General features: G+C 50.8%; 1 protein-coding gene, 1 long non-coding RNA gene and 1 pseudogene across 5 annotated transcripts in view; 2 read left to right on the top strand and 1 right to left on the bottom strand.

The window, feature by feature from the left end:
- Positions 1-19,744, bottom strand: part of MED15 (mediator complex subunit 15) — an 81,277-nt gene that overhangs the window by 24,030 nt on the left and 37,503 nt on the right. For 2 of the 4 annotated variants that reach the window (XM_072599667.1, XM_072599670.1), the window contains 4 exons: positions 16,894-17,114; positions 6,772-7,098; positions 6,508-6,570; positions 6,048-6,218 (listed from right to left, as the gene is read on the bottom strand). In XM_072599667.1, coding sequence (XP_072455768.1) covers positions 6,048-6,218; positions 6,508-6,570; positions 6,772-7,098; positions 16,894-17,114 — 782 coding nt within the window. The remainder of the gene's footprint in view (positions 1-6,047; positions 6,219-6,507; positions 6,571-6,771; positions 7,099-16,893; positions 17,115-19,744) is intronic. The other 2 variants (XM_072599668.1, XM_072599671.1) reach the window with 1 other exon arrangement.
- Positions 13,298-16,900, top strand: LOC140498908 (uncharacterized). Its single transcript, XR_011965218.1, has 4 exons — positions 13,298-13,424; positions 13,599-13,704; positions 16,351-16,497; positions 16,742-16,900. It is a non-coding gene; the product is annotated as an uncharacterized lncRNA (long non-coding RNA).
- On the top strand, positions 14,819-15,234 carry LOC140498907 (non-histone chromosomal protein HMG-17 pseudogene; annotated as a pseudogene).

The following is a 19,744-nucleotide window of genomic DNA, read 5'->3' as shown; positions in this document are numbered from 1 at the left end:
GTCTGTAAGTGTGCATATGAGCACATGTGTAGGAGTACCTCTGTGTGTGAATGTGCTAACCAAAGTCATGTTTCAGAATGAAGTCCTCTTGGGTGCAGCAGGTTGGTGGCCAGGAAGAAAAGGAGGGAGGGAGAGATAGAGGGAGGATCCCCCTCATGTCTTCCTGCTATACTAAGGACCTGGTCTTTTTTCTCCTGTCCCTTTGACAAAGTGCTGCAGAACTTGGCCCTCCTGGGGTCTGGACTAGGTTCTAATTAATGTGCCTGCACTGTTGCTGGGGAGAGCCTGGAAGGGTCTTCTCCACCTCATCTCCCAGACTCCGTGACTGCTGTGGTCCTCTGGCAGACACAGCGGCGAGTGTTGGAAGGAACCTCTGAGGCCCCTAATCCAACCCAAGCCTAACCACGCATCAGTCCATCAGCATATGCAACAACTGCCTGGTCTCTGCCTGAAGGCCCCAAGGGAGGCCTCCCTATCTACCTTCAGATACAGCCTATTCCAACAGTAATGAAGCTTCCCTGATGTCAAGATGGATGGTGTCTCTGCAATTTGGCCCTATCCATTGGTCATAGCTACCCTCCTGGAGGCAGAACAAGACCAATCCCTCTTCTGGCAGATGACCTGTTAGCATCAGGTGGCGGCGGTTACTGGACCCTCCACAGTCCCTGTTCCCTCTGCTGCACCGCAAGCATCTCTGGTAGGGCTCCCACCTGTCAATGTCCTCTGCAACATGGCCTCCCACAAGATGTCACCCGGTCAACCCGTGGCACCCTGTACTCGGACGCAGCTGACCCCCAAACAGAAATGCAGCAGCTGACCCTGATTCATCCATGCAAGATTTCATCTAAGCAGATTCAGCCCCTGCCTCTAGTTGCCCATCCAGCCTGCCGCCCACTGCGTTGGCTCATCTTCCTCCTCAGCTCATACCAACAGTGCCACATCATGGATGAGGAGGTTGAGCGGCCCCCATGGGGTTGAAGGCAGAATCCTCCAAGCGGGGACTCCAGGGCACACACGCTAACACTTGAGTCTGTTTCAACAAGAAAGAAGACTTGGATAAAAACCAACATCCATTTGGTGGCTGAGTTCATCAGGTTTCTGAGCTCACTGGCAGGCCTGCTCAGAGCAGACCACAGGGTGTGAGGTGTGCATGGCCTTACATGACTGAGGGCTTCTTCTCAATCCCACGGGGGAAGCAAGGAGGTCCCTTTGACTTGGTTCTCGTCTCCATGCTGGTCCTTTACTCTCTAAACTACTGGCTGACACCCCCAGCTTCAGTGCCCACTATCCTCCACAAGAGCCTGGGTCACAACCCCATAAATACCTGTCACACTGGCTGTCCGCTCAAAGGGAAGGCGATGGATGGGTGGTGTGGTGCACCCAGCAGTGGCAGGAGGGAACTGGGGTCTTATCTGTATCCCATCTTGAAGCATGGCTGTGGTCATCATGTTTGAAAACAGAGGGACAATGGACAAAAGTAATTACAAAACAGGAAATCCAGACAGGCTCTGGGCAGGGAATGCCAGTGAGCCATGGGTGGGTGGGTGGGCGGGCAGGGCCCAGGCATCAGGTCTTGACCTTGGCAGCCCCAGGCAGCTCCCCAAGAGCTTCAAGGTCCTGAAGCAACTGATAAGGAGATTCAGCAGCACAGAAAAAAGTCTTCTTTGGGGAGAGATGGGATCCTCCTCTGTCATCTTCCTTTTTTAAAATTCCAAACATCTTGAGTCTGAAATAAATCTTGGGCAGTGCATACACAAAGAAATAAGAGCACAGGGCTTGAAGGGACCTCAGAGATCATCAAGTCCAACCTGCCCCTTTTACAGAGGAGGAGGCTGAGGTCCAGAGCGGGGAGGGAATCTGTCCAAGGCTGAAGAGGAGGAGGATGAGAGTCGAGGTCCTCAGCCCTCAGGCTCTACTGCCTGGCCCTGGACGGCCCTGCCAGAAATGTGGCAAAGGAATTGTTCAATTCATATCTTGAAAATTCCAGAGGACGGCTTCCCCAGCTGCCCAGACCACCTCCTGAAGCCAGAGGTAGCCACCATGAAAAGAGAAACAAATTGGACACAAAATGTCCACTTCCTTGGCTCTGCACCAAGAGACTGGGCACAGAAACAGGTTTTAGGAACAATCCTAACTCTCCTCCTCTGACCCTTGACATAGGGGCGAAGGGTTGGAGGGGGAGGCCCCAAAGGGTCCTCCCAGCATGGGAGGAGGATGGCCAGGGGGCATCTGGTATCTGCTGCAGTTTTTAAATAAAGTCATTTCAGAATCATGTAACCCTGACAACAGGTGTGTGCATGCGCACATGCAGTCACCAGGTCTGTTTGTCATCTGGAGTGAGGTAGTCACTCTCCCAGGGTCTGCTCAGCCACATTCCAGGGAGGGAGCAGGGGAGAGAGGAGGGAGGGAGGCAGGCAGGCCACCTCTGGCCAGGAAGAGGATGTGCCTACTTGATAACTGTTAAGATTAACTCAGCTAAGTAAGGACAGAGTGCGAGAGAAAAAGTGAAGCAGGAAGTGGCAGAACACAAGCAGACATCCCAGCAGCCCAGAGTCAGATGTCTGGCTTTCAGTCCGGACAGCAAGGTGGGCAGATGCAGGATTCCAAAAGGAAAAACTACGAGCATGAGGCCAGGGAGGAGAATTAGAACTGTCCAGACCCCAGAGCCAGGCTGGGCTGCTCCAGCTCGCCTGCTCACACTTTGGGCTCCATCTTGTGCCCAGAGGAACAGAAGTGAGCCACCCCAAGGACGCACTTAGACGCCAGAAACCGAGCTTCCAAGAGCCCTCAAAAACCTGGATGGGAAGAAGGTACTTTTGTCTCTCTCCACCCCTCCCCCCGCTCCCACCCCATCCCTTCCCCAGGGTCTGGGAGAGAATTAGAAAAGGGCTCAGTCCCAAGGTCCTCTCTTTAAAACTGGAATGGACAGATAAGGTCCAGGTGGGCAAGGCCAGGAGCCAGGGTCTCCCCACCCTAGGCCAGCCCTCTCTCCTCTAGCATTATACATAAAATAAGGCAAACGAATTAGGCTGACAACGTCTGGCCCAGCAGAGTGCATTCTCTGTCAACAAGGGGAATCCTCTGTAATTCACCTCTGTAAGCAATGGACTAAAATGGCTTCCTGTGGAAGAGCACCTGAACAGGGTGTCACTGATCCTCTTGGCATCTCAGTGGAACACTGCCGGAGCCCCTTACTCCAGGGCTGCCCAGCCCCCAATGCTGGCCTCACAATATTTCTGTGAAGAAGGTGGCACAAGGATTCTTCTCCCCAACGCAGAGAAGATCTAACTGAGGTTCAATCAGTAAATGACCGGCCTGGTCTTCTGATTCCAAATGGAGACTCTGTAGGCCATCATGCCACCTCAATTTCTACACTAAGAAAAAGGCCTTTCCCCACCAGGAAGGCCAACATGGGCCCAGCCCTGGCTACAGCTGCCACCAACTTGCCTAACCAACCATGTCTGTTGGCTCTCCCTCCCACGGACTCAGGGAAGCGGCAGAATCAACATCCAGGCTTCTACTGGAGCATCTGGACCACCCACTGCCATCTGGGGAGCACCGCTCCAACAACACGCAGATATACTGCCACACCACCACGGAGCCTCTGGAGGCTCATCTGCCACCCCAACATGCCCAATCCCTGCCCCCAGTCCTCAGCCACAACAGGCAACCAATAAGCCCATGGGAGCTTAAACTCTGGAAAGCGGGTCACATAACCCACACCAGAATATGTGCCCAGGGAAGATGGCCTTCCTCTCGAGCCACGTCACGGCCCGTATGCGTGGCCTGGCCAGTGGCCACAAAGTGATTTGATGATGGAGCCTGCCAACTTCACTAAGGGAGCAGCGAGGGCCCTACCACATGAGCATCCAAGTCTCCGCACTCCAGTCCAGGCTTCCAGAGAAAGTATTCCTGCCCCCTGCAATCCCTATTTAAGCTTCTGTTGGTTTGGGATGACTCCAGGGGCCGGTGCGGCCCTCTGACGCACAGCTGTTTAACACAGGATCTCAAAGGGAACGCCACGCACCAGGGGAGCTCACCTTGAGCCTGGCCTGGCCAGGAACAGGATTTACCTGTTGACAGAAACCTTTGGGAGGCTTTACTATCTCAAGAACTTCAATCTCCCTGCCCCCCAGCTCCGAGGGGAGACCCCCTCTGAGAAGGAAGCCAAGGAGGACAGTGCCCATAGCCCTCTGGCTGTGGCAGGGCTGCAGGCAAACCAGCCCCTCAGTGGTCTTTCCCATCCCCCTCTACACTGGAAGCTTAGAGTCAGAGAAACTCAGCCAGGGAACAGGGGACCCCCTGCAAAGTTCACTTAAGTCACAAGCCTAAAGCTCCCTCTAAGGAAAGGCCACCAAGCTCCCAAGCAAAGCCAGCCAGCCAGCCAGGCCAGCAGTTTGTCTAAACCCACAGAAGCTCCCCTCAGGGACAAGAGGGCAGTGGGTCACCATCCACACCAGGGTGACTGTAGCCATCTGTGGCTTTCACTCTGGGCTTGAGACAAGCATGGATGCAGGCCCAGTCCAGAGTTCTAAATGCCGATGGGCCAACTCTAGAGGGCAGTGGAGGAAGAGAAGGCAGGGAGGGAAGGAATAAGGTGGGAAAAGAAGAGGACCCACTGTGGGCAGACCTGGGGGCCCTGCATGAAGACATGGAAACACAGCTGGATCCAAAGACAGTAGTAGAATCCTGTGTGAGGTGGGGACTCCTGGGATCAGCACCCCCATGCTGCTTCACAGGCGGCTGCCAGCCCCCACCAAGAACGTGACAATGGCCCCTCTCAGGCCTTGGATGGTAACTGAGGGACAGACAGAGGTTTGGCTGGACAGCTCGCGCAAGAATTAAACTGTAGAAGAGCTCGAGAGAGAGCCAGGCTCTGCTGAATCTGGACCACAGTCCATCCACAAAGTCAATTCGATGGGGTGCCTGCCCCAGCCATGCCCACAAGACAAGGATCTCAGGGCCTCCAGAGGCTGTCTTTGCCCCTCCACTGGCCCCAGCAAATAGATTCAGGCAGTTTCCCCAAACAGGAAGGCTAGATCAACCCTCCAAAAGCTCAGAATCAGCCAGTGAGAGCTGAAGGATACTTCATACTAGACACTAATGATCTCACATTGCAGAGGAAGAAACTGAGGCCCACAAAGGTAAGGGACTTGTCCAAGGTCCCATTTAATGGACAACATCTACACACAATGGGTGCCTCCTAAGTGAGGGATGAAGTGAATAAATAAAAGGTCAGTTACCAGCCATCAATGCCCTCCCAACTGGGCCTCTCCTACCCCAAGAGGGCCTGGATGATGAACCACACCTGGGGCTCTCTCATGTACAAAGGATCACCTTCCCTGCAGCAAAGCAGCAACAGAATCCTCGGGGAGGAATCACCTTGCTATGTCTAAGGCTAGCAATCCAACCATGCCCCAACTCCCCGGAGTTTGACCCCAAGGAGGCAGAAGGGTGAGAAACATTTTAGGGCCAATCTTTTGTCTCAGCCTCCCTTGGAGGCTCAGCAGACAAGTGGCTGCCAGAGCTCAAGTCTATAGATTTCCCGAGCAGTACGTTCTAGCAGAGGCAGCCTGGGCTCAGGCCTCCAGCCCACTCAGAAAGGCCTGGTCCTCATGACTATGGCCTCGAACCTATCTGAGGAACAGTCCTCACAACAGGAGAGGGAAAAAAAGGAGGCCCCACCCAGGCCATCATCCTGCAAGACCCCTAAAGTTTGAAGCACACTTCAGAAGAAAGGGGAGACAAAGGGGGAATGGAGGGTGTTGTGCCTCTCTGGTGATCCATCCCCTCTGGTTTTTCCTGCGATGGTCCTTTGTGACCCCTATGCCCTGACACCCCAACCTCACAATCTCACAGTTGGGACAGAAGGAGGAGTGTCACCCCAGATGGGGCACCCAGCGTGCAAGAGTGCTGTGTCCCCACTCCTCAGGACAGATGTGCCTCCAATGGAACCCAGAACAAGTTCAGTCTGCTGTAGAAAGCTCCCCGAGGCCTGACTCCGTGCCCCTGCTCCAGGATGGGCTGCCAGGCCTGCCCTCCCTTACCTGGCCCCCTGCGGCAGCGGCTGCGGCTGCTGCGGCCATCTGAGCGACTTGGGCTGCCTGGGCTGCAGCCACCTGCTGCTGCTGCTGCTGCTGCTGCTGCTGCTGCTGCTGTGCCTGCTGCTGCTGTGCCTGCTGCTGCTGCGCCTGCTGCACAACCATCTGGGCTCGGACCTTGAGGAAGAAAGTGAGCGAGTGCTGGATTCTGAAGCTGACAGACCCTCCCAGTGTGGCCCATAGGTTACCTCGGCCTGAAAACATATCGTGCACAAAACACGACCTCAGGCAACAGAAGAGGTCAGGAGGGAAGCCCTGGGCCATGATCCTATGAGGACACAAGGGCTCAGGGTGCCAGGACTGAACTGACAAAGTACCAAACATCCTCTGACCAGAGATGGTAAACAGGAAGGCACCCGGGACCTAGGCTCTGTTGAGAGCTGAGGAACATGGGCAAGCTGCTTACATTCCCTGCGCCTCCATTTCTCCTTCTGTAAAACTGGGGATGCTCCTCACTGAGAAAAGTACTCTGTCAACAGAAAAGCTTATGAGAAATGGGAGCTCCCAGTGCTCCAGAAGCCCCTGTGGGCAGCCCTCACCTCGTCTCTAAGAAGTGTGAAGAAAGGCCTCGTCCCGACCCAATCCTCCATTCCTAAACAAGCCCACAAGGGGGTCTCGGCTCCCCTTGTCCCCTCGTGCCCACAGGGCCCATGAGCCTTCTCAGCCTTACCTGCATCACTTTGAGCTGCTGGGGGGTTAGCATCATCTGCCCGGAGAGCGACTGGGCCTGAGGGACCAGAGGCTGCGCTGGCTGTGCCTGAGGTGGGAGCTGGGGCTGCTGGTTCTGAGCCACCTGCTGCTGCTGCTGGGGCGGCGCTGCCTGCGTCTGTGGCGGTGGATGGTGGTGCAGCTGCTGGAGCTGCTGCTGCATGGCTTGGGAGGGCGGCGGGGCCTGCGACGGCGGCTGCTGGGGTGGCTGCTGGGGCTGCATGGCCTGCTGCTGTTGCTGGAGCTGCAGCTGGGCGATTCGCAACTGTTGCTGCTGCTGCTGCTGCAGCTGAAAGCAAAAAACAGGCACGTCCCAGGTTAGCAGCAGAGCACTGGGTACCTGGCGAGGGGAGGGATGTGGGCCCAGCCAGGCACTGCTGAACTCCAGCAGCTCCAATAGAGCCCTGGGCTCCAGGGGAACAATGTTACTGCGGGGCCATAAGGCCAGGTTAGCCATGAGGTAGAAACCTTGGGGGAAGCCATGGTCACAGCATGGGGGGCTGGAGCAGGAAGGGGTGATGACCTTGGTGTAACAACAAAAGGGGTCAACTGAACTCTCAAAAATAATGAAACCAAACATCCAAGTTAGTACAAAAAGACACTGGCTGTGGCAACCTGTACAAAGGAGGATCCAGAAAGTGGTGTAGACCCCTAGTCTGGCTCCAAAGGCTGCTGCTGTGTCGTCACAGACCAGCTATAACTGAGGCAGTAAGGGGCCAGCAGAAGACCTGGCTCCAACCCCCAGATGGGTCACTTACAACCTAAGTCCCAATCTCTCAGACTCAGTTTCCTAATCTGAAAAATGGAGACATTAATTGCCCACTCTAACTTAAAGGGCTGTCCTGGGTTCGACTGCTTGGAAAGACATCTCTCCTCATTTTGAGGAGCTGGCTGCCCCTCTGTTCCTCATCCCGCTCCCTGGCTCGTGGGCCCAGAGAGCACTGCACTCCCTGCTGGTCTTGGCTCAGACACCTCCAGCTTCAGTGCACAGTCTCATGTGCTCTCCCCTTCCCACCAAACCACCAGGTTACTGGTTAACTACTTTGGAGAATCTGTATATGTTCACTTTATATGGCTGCCATAGAGATGTGTATATGTGTCCTATCAGTGTCAGATCCTCGCAAGAAGGGATTGCTTTCTCATTCTATCTGCACCCTCAGTTTCTGGCACATAGTAGGAAATTCCTGAAGACCTGTGGATCAGTTGGGGAGAGCAGAGGTATCCAGCATTTGCTGGGCCATCCTCGCTCTCTCTGCCTGAGAAGCTGGCTTCTGAGTGGCTCATCCAAAAGAAGGTACCACCTAGAGGCCAATTTTCTGTGGACGCTCAGATATGGATAAGGCCCAGGCCTAGCCATGCTTCCACTCCACCTCTCTGCTGAGACAATGAGGGGGCAAACCGAATGGCAGATCTGATCTAACAAAAGCAGAGAGCAAGAGCTGAATTGAGCAAGGGAGAGATTGCAGAGCTGAAAATAATATAAAATCAAATTTAATATTTAAAAAACCCCACAGTTATTTTTAAAGAATCAAAAAAAAGTAGGCACGTGAACCCCTGGAAAGGGGAATTTGCTTCCAGCAGGCCTCTTGCCCCACACAGTTCACTGGTGCCATGGCTGGGGCGGAGCCATGGTCATACCTCTTTCATACATATGCCCAAGCCCTATTTCTAAAGCACAAATCTGCCCACTCTACCTCCCCAGATCTATTAGCTTCTTGGTTGGCCAGGTCTAGAAGGGAAATAAGTTTTCTAGGGCACCTGCGTGTGCTGGGTGCTGTACTGAGCATTTTTCACAAATATGATCTCATCGGACCCTCGTGACAACCCTGAAAGGCAGGGGCTATTATGATCCCATTTTTACAGATGACGAAACTGAGACAAACAGGGTAGTTCAGTGGCTTGCCCAGAGCCATTTAGCTAGTGAGCATCCAAGGCTAGATTTGTACTCAGGTCTTTGATTCCAGGTGCCATGCTCCATCCACTGAGCTCATCTCTTGCTTTCACAACCTCACGATGTAGTTAAGTACTCCCGTAGACAGGCCTTGCCAATCTGGCCTCTGTACTATTCCTAATACATGACAGACACACCGCCTTCAACATCAGGGATGTTGCACAGGCCTTCTCTTCACCTGTGTGGCTCCTTCTGGGCTGAGCTCACAAAGCACCTCGCAAACAATCCCCTCTGCTGCCTGGGCCTCGCCTTCACACAAAGATTACCTGGTGCCTGTTTTACACCTTTTTATATACTTTCATATATGTTTGTGTGTGCATAGTATGTCTCCATGTGCATGCATGTGCCTGTGTCTCTTGGTATGTGCCTATGTTTGTCTTCATGTGCCTGTGTCTGACTCCACGTGTACACATGAACCTGTGTAGACCTCCTGTGCATGCACATGTCCCTACCTGTCTCTGTGTGGGGTGTGGGAGAAAAGACATATGCATTTCCCACCCGAGGACGTGCTGCCCCTTCCCATGAGGATGGGATCAGTTTTCTCTCTGTCTCTGTGTCACCAGGCACTGTCCATGTGACCCTGGTGAAGCCGTCCTTCTTTGGCCCATGACACTCTAAGATGTCTATGACCTGGGATAAGGTCAGTGGCCCTGTACCCAGTCACCCTGACCACTTCCTGGAGTGGAGGGCAGGCAGTCATTGCTGCCAAGACCTTTTCCTTTCTCTACTTAGAAGCACCATAGGGGAATTACAGGGGATTGAGTCCAGATCTACCTCAACCTGACCCGGTGAGCCAAGGCCCCATCTCTGTAACGCCACCACAGGAGACTGGGTTCGTCCTCCGACCTGTAGGAGGGGGTCAGACCACATGGCCGCCAGATGGCCCCTCTCGTGCTAGTGTATGACCCGCCCAAAGCACATGGGCTCTGATGCCTCTGGTCACAGGCCTGTGCTCACTGTATGCCCACCTGACTTATCCCATGCCAACATCTGTCCTCACTTTAACTTTGCTGGAGTTGGGAAAAGCTTTTCAGAACTGGCCCCTGTTTGTCTCCTTCTGCCAAGCACCACTGCCATGCTCTTTTCTAGAACCTTCCCTGCCTGTGACATCAGAGGGAGGAACGGATCTGACATAGGTGACAGATCTGACCCTCCCCACAGAGCTGTCTTCAGTTTGTCAGAGCACCTGGACCCTTGCCCCTCCATCACCACGGCTCCCTCTTTTGGACCTGTCACCATGCTGAAGAGCTGACCCGGGTCCTTTCAGGCTACCTGCCCTAGGGCCTGGTGTCTGGACAACGACCTTCCATTAATGCAGTCAGGGGAGGTATCAGCCCTTCCCCCAAGGGCAATTCACCTCAGGAGCACCTGAGGCCAAGCCTCACTCCCTCCCCAGCCAATGTAGCCAGGGCCTCATTTCAGCAGAGCCTCCTTCTGCAGGGTGGCATCTTCCGTAAACTTGAAAGGCAGTGCCAGCTGCCAGTGCCACCCAGACAAGAGTTTCCAGCTAGTGCTAACACTTAGGGGAAGCAAGGGATCTCACTAAGGATATTCTGAAAACCCACCACCCGTAGTTGCCCAGGTGGATTCCTTCCCTCCACAGGGACTGCCTCTGGAGACAAGGACCAGGGTTATAAAGCATGCAAGGACCTCAATTTCCTCAGCTAGGCTCCCAGGGTTTATCCTTTTAGGATCTTGCCACGAGTCCATCTGAACAATCTCAACTGGAGCCAAGTCTCAGCCTCAGCCCTGACACGTATTCTTAGCTTATCTGCTAAAATTCATACAGGGACCTGAAGACTGATGGGGAAATGGGCTTATAAGATCTCACAACCACTTGCCAGAAAAGTAAGACACAGAGGATTATGCCCACTTTACAGGGGAGGGAAGAAGACCAGAAAGGTGGCACAGGTAGTGAGGTCTAGTTCGGCTCTGCCCTCACCTGGGAGCCTGGAGTACCATTGTGTGCAGGGCCTAGAGGGGAAGAGGGATGAGCTTCATTCAGCTTGGCCCTAGAGGGCAGGGAATCCTCTGGGAGCTCTTTGGGGGTGCTGAGGGTCCCCCTCTCCTTCTTCCTGACCCAGTGCTGTCCACCCTTCTCCATCCCATCGTGGGTGTGCTCCAAGGCTCTGCTCTGGGACAGCTTCTCTCTCCATACTGGGGAACCCTCAATATCTCTACCACATCTCTCAGCTCTAGGCAAATAACCCTCAGACCTGCATATCCAACCAGTCTCCCATCACCACCAGCTACTAGACAGTTCGAACTGGTTGTCCCATAAACATCTCAAACTCAACATGCCCCAAACCAAAGTAATGATCTTTCCCTCATGACACAATCCTCTTCTAATTTCCTTGAGCTCCTTCTCTTCCTCTGCCCCACAGACTCAATTGCAGAAGCTCATTGCTAGTCCCCACCCCCATCTCTTGCATGTGTCTCCTCATGAGCCATATGGTGCCCCCCTGCCTCCAGCCTCTATCCACTCCCAGCCATCATTCACAGAGCCACTATAGTGTGGGTCTGACTAGGCCCCTCTGGCTTCCCACAGCCCTAAAGCCATTCCTAAGGTAGCCTCCCCACCCCATGCCCTGCAGGGCAGCCAAAATGCCCCTCTTGCCAGCTCCCTCCCACCTCTGCTCTTCTGCACTGCTCACCCCCAGGCCCTGATTCACAAAGCTAGTGAGGGCCCCACCTCCACACATGACCTGGGATTTACTGGGCATGTTTCCTGATATTGTAATAGATGGTTAACAACAGTCAGTTCCATGACAGCAAGACCACATCGTTCTTGTCTCAGTGTTCCCATTGCCCCTCAGTGTCCGGCACACCACAGGAGCTTAATCGATGCTTGCTGACTGACCGAATGACCAGTGAGTACAAGCGACAAGATGGCAGATCACACAGAAGGAAGACCTTTCCAACTGTCAGAGCTGGACAGCAGTGAAAGGGGTTGCTGTCTCAGGAGTCAGAACATCCCTTTCTCTAAAGGCCTTTCTTCACAAAGAGGCTGAAGGATGGCAGCTGATGGCTCAGTGGTTAGAGTACAGGGACTGGAATGAGAAAGACCTAAGTTAAAATCCAGGCTTGGGCACTTCCTAGCTGTGTGGCCCTAGGCAAGTCTCTGTCTGCCTCAGTTTCCTAAACCGTAAAATGCTCTTATGAGCTGTTATGAGGACCAAATGAGATAATATTTGTAAAGCACTTAACATAGGGCCTGGCACATAACTGTTTGTCGTCAGTCCTTTGCTCTTGTACAGCACCGTGACATCAGGAAGGTGAACTGAATTTTAATGAGGGAGGGCTGTGCAAAGTCACCAGCCTCACTGGTCAGATACAGGTCCAGAACATGAGATGGCCCCAGATGCAGTAGGAGACCTTGACCTTTTCCAGTTAAGGTCTCTTCCAGGTCTCAGTTTGATTGAGGCAATGCCCATTCAGAGATTAAGGCTAGGTGAGAAAGGAGGCAAAGAGTGGCCTCTTCTGTTGTTGTTACTTATGCTTCATTCTATCAGGAAGGTGACCTGGATCTAAGTGAGGGAGGGCTGTGCGAAGCCAGCGTATGTTACCTTCCTTCCTTCAAGCCCCAGTCTCCCTCCACATCTCTCTGGCCCCTCCTTTCTAAGCTCACCAGTGCTACCCTCCACCCCACCCCTAGACTAGCCTATCCAAAGAGCTTCCTAACTGGTCTCCTTCCGTCTATCCCGACTGCCATCCAGCCTTCACTTCAGTGTCCATGTCACCTTCCTGTTTCTCCCTTCCTCCTTGGCATAAAAGCTACGATCCAGGCAAACCAGACTGTTCCCCAGCCTCATCTCCCCCTCCTCATTGGCACTATTTGAATCCTCCTCCTCTGTTCAAGGACAAAGACAGTTAGGCAGCACAGTGGGGCAAGTCAGGAAGACCTGAGTTCCAATCTGGCAAATCACCTAAACTGTATCATTTCCTTAACCGTAAAATGAAGATAATTAAACAAAACCCGCCTCCTAGGACTGTCTTGAAGACCAGATGAAATGAGGATAGTAAAGTGGTCAGAAGAGTGAGCCCCACTGGCTCCATCTTGTGACTGAATTCTACATCTGGTTAAGTTTTATTCCTTTTCTTCCATTGTGGGAATTGAGAAAAAACTTTGCCGCATTATCTGATCCTGTGCAGTGGGGAAGGTAGGCTGCCTCTCCCAGCAGCTTAGGGCTTCAGTTATGCTGATCAGAAACTCAACCAAATCCAAAGACCAATGCAAGGAGTTTTCTCACAGCTGTGCATCTCAAACAGCCCAACGGTCTCACTTGAAAACTGGCCTCGTACTGATCAGTTACCGTTTCCATGTTCCTTCAGTTGAATACTGACACCTGGGGGATGTGGGACACTTCTTTTTCTGATTTCAAGGAATTGCACCTGGTTACTCTCCCCCTTCCAGCTCAAAAAGCCCCTAATCTTTACTCCAATTAGAAATCAGATTACCTAATTATACATCCTATTTTGTATCCTGCTTTATGTTTTTAATATAAAAATCTGTCTTGCCCCCATATTTGTGATCCAGGGGCAAGCTGATGAGGCCTGGTCCCGCCTTGTTATGCAACTGGCATGCATTGCTTAATAAATCAACATGCTCTGAAGCACAAACCTCATACAACCATTTGTGGTGAGCCAGCCAGGAGTGCAATACAGTAAGTACAGTACTGTGTCTGAAACCCCAGGATGTGGTTAGTTTTAATTCATAAATAAAGGATAAATGAAATGTATTTATTAGGGAAACAGGAGAATATTAACAGTATTCATGCCCTAAGTTGTAATTAGTGAAATTTTGCTCTGTGGAAAATTTTCTTGAATTTTGATTACAGGAATGGTTATCTGAATCGTCACGAAGCCAAGAGCAGAAAATGGCATGTGCTGCAGTCTGAGAACTTAGATGTCTGTCCCTGTGGGATGACCTTGGTGTGGCCCAAGGTAGGAGCTTCTGTCTTTCTGAACAGGAAGTTTCCCCATGGTACTATCTTCTTTCTGAACAGAAAATCTTTCCAACTGATTAATCCTGAACCTGGCTTTTGATACCCTGTGACTACATGACTGGCTATCAGATATGGCTCATGCAAGGAATCAAAGAGAACTAGGGGAGCTTTTCCCTCATTATGTTACATGTCAGGTCAGTCTGCCCTGAAGGGGACAAATCTTGACCTGCCTCCTTTTCCTTTCATAGAAAATTTCTATAATCAGGACAGGTGAGCATGAGGTTTTGTAAGTACAATCTATTAATTAATAGACTGATACTGGAACATCTCTGAGTTACTACAATAGGATGCAAGCACGAAAAATCTTACAATTTTTAAGACAAAGGTGTCATGTACAAGTCATTAAGTGGAACAATAAATCTTGAGAATGCAACAGAATGACTGTTTTCTCTAAGAACCATATACATATGTATATGTATATATATGTGTGCATATATATATATATATATATATATATATATATATATATATATGAATGACAGACTTCTGTATCTAGTAGGAAAACTCAGGATTTAGTAATCAGTTCTCAAAACTGGATTAAGGATTTTACATATAAAATTACATTAAGGAAGTAAAATTATTTTCCCATTTCTAAAGTATCTGTCTGATCATTTTAACAGACAGAAGAAATCCTCAGCAGTTAAGACACTCATGAATTTTTTTAAAGATTCTTAGGTAGAGTTTAGACAAAGATAGAAACAGCTAGTGGTGTATTATTAAAAACTTAAAATTCCTGAAGTTCGGGTTTGGATTTAAGAGATGATATACTAAATTGTATTAAGTGGATTTTAGTAGAATTATCTAGGAATCTCTACAAATAATTTGGAAACAGAGAAGCAGAGCCCCCTTCAGAGCTGTTCTTAGAATGAGACCTATTCCAGAATATTCAAAAGAAGATATTTCCAGGGATCAGATGACTACATGGGACATCTGGGACTCAAGAGGAGATGATTAAATGGACATTAGGAGTGGGTTATGAGCCAGTCCGGGGATCCCAGCGCTATAAAAACTTTATAAACCTCCCCGGAGCCCAAGCAGTGTGAGGAAGAGGAGGTGGGAGCGACCCCCGGACTGGCCACTGCACCCTGCGCCCAGACTCCGCTGCTGTTGCCGCTCCCACCCCTCCGCCATCACCACCATGCCCAAGAGAAAGGCTGAAGGAGATGCGAAGGGAGACAAGACCAAGGTGAAGGACGAACCACAGAGGAGATCAGCACGGTTATCTGCTAACCTGCTCCTCCGAAGCCAGAACCCAAACCCAAAAAGGCACCAGCAAAGAAGGGAGAGAAGTTACCCAAAGGGAAAAAGGGAAAGGCTGACTCCAGCACAGAAAGCTGAAGATGCTGGAGATGCCAAGTGAATTGTGTGAATTTTTGATAACTCTGTACTTCTGGTGACTGTACAGTTTGAAATACTATTTTTTATCAAGTTTTATAAAAATGCAGAATTTTGTTTTACTTTATTTTAAGCTATGTTGTTAGCACACAGAACGCTTTGTTATTGTTTTGGGGGGATGGGGCAGATGTTACAGATAGGATGTCTCAGAAGCTGGGTTGAAATGGGCGGGGATTTCTTCCCCTCCTAGTTTTTGAGAGGACTTCTCTTGAACACCAAGAGGAGGTTCCCTGACACAACACACACCACTCCCAGATACATAGATATGAACACTGATACCCTCAGCCTGTCTGGTGGGGGTAGGCGTGGATAACTTCAAAAATTTGTACTTCTTCCTTGTCTGCCATAAGCATCAACTTGACTCCTCCAAACCCAGAGGCCTATCAGGACCTGCCTCTATTTCCCTCCTTCCCCCTACCCCTAAATCAATTGTGTTGGATACCAGTGTTTCAGGTGATCTGGACCTGAATTATGGCCCTGAGGAGGCCTCCCTAAAAGAGTCGAAGTTCCTTTCATGTTGGGGATCTTTTCCAATTGAGAATTCTGCAGTTTTCATTTCCTTTCCTCAAAGTCAGGGTAGGCTCGTGAAGAGCTGTTAAACAGCACGCATCCAATGTGAACGTGTCCACACTCACTCCAAACTCTCCCTGTTTAACGTATGAAATAAAGACTCTCCCTTGGGGAAGAACGAGTGGGTCACTAGGGCACAGGGAGGCCGAGCCGTTACTTCCTGCTGACAGTCATCACTGTGTTGCTTTGGCCCTTTGCTTAATGCTTTTGACGTTCGCTGAGTTTTCTCGATTACCTGGGTGACGTGTAAATCTCCCCTCTCAAAACTGTGAGTCTTCTAAGTATTCTGATCTATAGCCTGATTTATGTAATTCTGATTACCAACACCAATACCAATGACCAATTATCAATACCACTAAAAACCATAGAAATTTGGCTTATAGATGAGTGATCCATGGGCAGAAGGGGGTGTCAATAGAAGTGGGGAATTTTCAATCAAAATGAGTCATAAAGGGAAGTGGTCCCAATTTGTGGAGCAACCGGCATATATCACTTAATAAACGGATGTGCTTAGAAGTTCAAACCTTCCTCAGTCATTCTAACCAGTCAATACACAAGAGTGCTAGGCACATGTGAAGTGCTTTATGATACATGTTCTCTCCCTTCCCTCCCAATTCAGGAACAATTTCCAGAATCCCGGGGGAATGTGCTTGCCTCCTTCTTTCCTGGCAGCTCCGGTTCCAGTTAAATCAGTCGCTTGGAAGAGAAGGCTGTGATGGCATCCAACCCTCTCTTGGTCTCTCTGGGACTGAGCTTATATACTGAGGTATACAGGTGGCAAGGGTTGAGTGGGGGAGAGAGGAGGAAGAAACAAATAATGGGGGGTGTCTAACCACAAGTGTTTGACCAATATGGAGGGGCACCCCCTGGAGGTGAAGGGGATATGATATAACATGACAAAGGAATTTCTGAAATTCCTTCCAGATCTGAGAAACCAGGATCAGTGGTTATCGTTCTACTAAATTAAATGGGGTAAAAACCGACTTTCCATCTCCTGTTTCCACACCAAGGTCCCAAGTGCTCTAGGAGAATCTCCAAGTCAGAAGGCTCCTCAGTGAGCTGGACCTCTCAGGACGGGGCGCTCACTACCTCTGAGGCTCTCCGGCAGGTGCAGCCAGAGCCTCCCCAAAGCTCGGCCAGCCACAGCAGCCTCCTCCCTTACCTGCTGCTGGCTCTGATGGTGGAATTTCAGCAGCTGCTGCTGCTGCTGCACAGCCACTTGGAACTGCTGCTGCTGCTGCTGCATGGCATTCTGCTGGACCTGAAACTGCTGCTGCTGCTGCTGCTGCTGCTGCTGCAGAGCCACCTGCTGCTGGGCCTGGAACTGCTGCTGCTGCTGCTGCTGCTGCTGCTGCAGAGCCACCTGCTGTAGCTGGAGCTGGGCTGCAAAGACAGAACCCGTCCTGTTCAAAAAAGCTCACTTTGGCACTGCCCCGCCCAGCCGCTGCCAGCTTTCTTGCCCTGTCTGGACTGGGGGCTGGCTGCTCCTAAGAACCTGCTGAACTCAGCCCACCACACCCACCAACTTGGACCTGGTCACACCGCCCCCAAGAGATGGAAGAGGCAGTGTGCCAAAGAGGAAAATACAGAGGGCAGCTCCTTGTGTGGGAAGCAGGGGCTCACAGTCGAGGGTTTGGCACTCCCCTGCTGGCAGGGGAATGGGAGACCCTGCGATGGGAGTAAGAGATGACAAGGGGAGGATTTGGAAAAGCTTGAGAAGACTCCCATAAGCTGAGTCACATAAACACTGGGAGGACCACAGGAGCTACTCTGGATGCCCTAAGGGCTCAGATCAAAGCTCTCAAGAAGGCTACTGCCCACCCCCTGACACAAAGGAACCAGACACGACTTCTGGGCATAGCCAATCTGGAGTGAGAGCATACTCATTACAAGTGTTTTGTTTTTCTTTTTTGTCACTGGAGATGGGAGGAAGTGGGAAAGAGAAAATAAATATTTGTTCATTAAAAAAAAAGAAAAACCCCAGTCTTTCCCTCTTCTCCAGAGTGCCTTGGAATTGCTAGCTAGCCTTGGTCTTCTACAAGGAGCCCTTTGGAGCTCAAGCATAGCCAGGGACACCAGGCATTCCCAAAACACCCTAAAAGGATGGCTTTGGAAAACCGTACCCCACATCCATGACCTCCAAAGACCCTGAGTGGTGGTCCTGGCTGAAATCTCTGGAGAGCTGGGGAAGGGCAGTGTGGGGCAGGAGAAAGTTCCCCCAGCAGCAGGACCAGACCCAAGGATGCTACTTAACTTCTCAGTGACTCAAGTCTCAGCACAGGTGATGTGGGCCAGTGAGCAGTCACCCAGCGCTCCTCACCAAGACCTCCCTACACAGATGAAACAACAGATTCTATCCAAAAACAACGGGGGTGGGAAATAACCCCCTGCCCTCATGAGTCAGATCAAGGCTAGTAACTTCAGAACCAGTAGTTTCTGGACTGGATGGTCCAGAGAGAAGGCAGAGAAAAGGGACAAAACAAGAATGTTTCCTCCTCTTGTACCTTCGGTGCCTTCCTTATGAAGAGTGGAGACTGTGGGGAAAGGCCAGCTCAGAGGCAGGGACCAGGAAGGTGAGGAAGGTCCAAGCTGATGATGAGAAAGGCTCCTCTCGCCTCCTTCTCCAAACTCAGCAGGCTCCGAGGGAGCAGGAAAGCATGAGCCCCTTGTGACCACTCCCTCCCCAACTAGCCCATCCAAGGGAAAGAACTCAGGCAAGAAGGGCCCAGCTGCTGCAGCTGTTCTGAGGCTTCCCTGGTGCCGTCCACATTGGCTCATGCTCCATTCTCCCACACATGATACAGGGTTAGCAAAGAGGCTGCCACCCCACACAACCTGCCTTCCTGACATGAAGGCCAATCAGGAGACAAGCTGAGCCAAGGGAGAAGGGCTGGTGTGACAAGGGAGTGTGGCTGTGCAAAGGCGCCACAGAAACCCCCTTTGGGTTGGTCAGAGCTTCCTGACACTGAACAAATGCTTCACAGAGCCACAGAAGTCAGAGCTAGAAATTAAGAACCTGAAGAGCTGGAACAATTCCTTCATCTACAGCTGGGGAACCGAAGGTCTGGAACGATCAGAGGGCACAGTTAGGTTTGGAAGGGCCTAGGGGGCCACTGAGGGCAGAAGGAGAAGCCGAGGCACACAAGGGGTCAATGGCTAACTTCACTGCTACTGTGCCACCTCTTAGGTGAATTGTCCTAAATCATGGATATCATGGGAGAGACAGCATGTGATTGAGCAGTTCTGATGGAGTCCTATCTTGTGTTGGCAGGGTGGATGAACACAGATAGGCAGCCGAGGAAAGCTGAAGGCCCAGAACTTTGGCAGGGATGCCAGCTGTTTTTGTCCAACTGACTCTTTCTTCAGGACACCAAACAGAATGGGCAAGATGAATGCAGAGCTATCTAGAGATTAATAAAAAAATCCTTATTTTACAGTCAATGCCCATCAACTGGGCAATGCCTCAACGAACTATGGTGTACCAATGTGATGTGTTGTAAGAAACGATGTATGTGATGGATCCTGAAAAGCCTGGGAAGACCTACATGAACTGAAGCAGAACCAGGAAGACAATAGACACATGACCACAACTATGGAAACAAAAAAAAATTCCCACAAAATAAACAAAAAACAGGATGTTGAAAAATAAGGAAGAGCCAGCTTAGTTCCAAAGAAGAGACACCTCCTACTCCTCTGGAGCTTTGTTGATTAGTTTTGCTAAAAAATTTTTTATTAGTTTTATTTTTTATAAAAACTCTTTATTATAAAGGATGACTCTGGGAGAGGGGAGAGCAGGGATACAAAGGAAATCCAGGAGATGTAAAAACAAGAGGTGATAGTAATAAAAGAAGCTTCCTCTAAAAAGAATTGCTTTCAAATCATTCTGCATTCCCAATTTACAATCAATGGATAAACTAATTATAAGTTACTTTTATTTAGTCCATATTAGGGAACGTTTTGTTGTCAGAGTTTAAGAGATATGACACCTACAAAAATCGCTCTCTTCAACTCTG

Source organism: Notamacropus eugenii, chromosome 4, assembly GCF_028372415.1.
Source record: "Notamacropus eugenii isolate mMacEug1 chromosome 4, mMacEug1.pri_v2, whole genome shotgun sequence".
Taxonomy (NCBI): domain Eukaryota; kingdom Metazoa; phylum Chordata; class Mammalia; order Diprotodontia; family Macropodidae; genus Notamacropus; species Notamacropus eugenii.
This window is presented reverse-complemented; position numbering and strand designations above follow the sequence as displayed.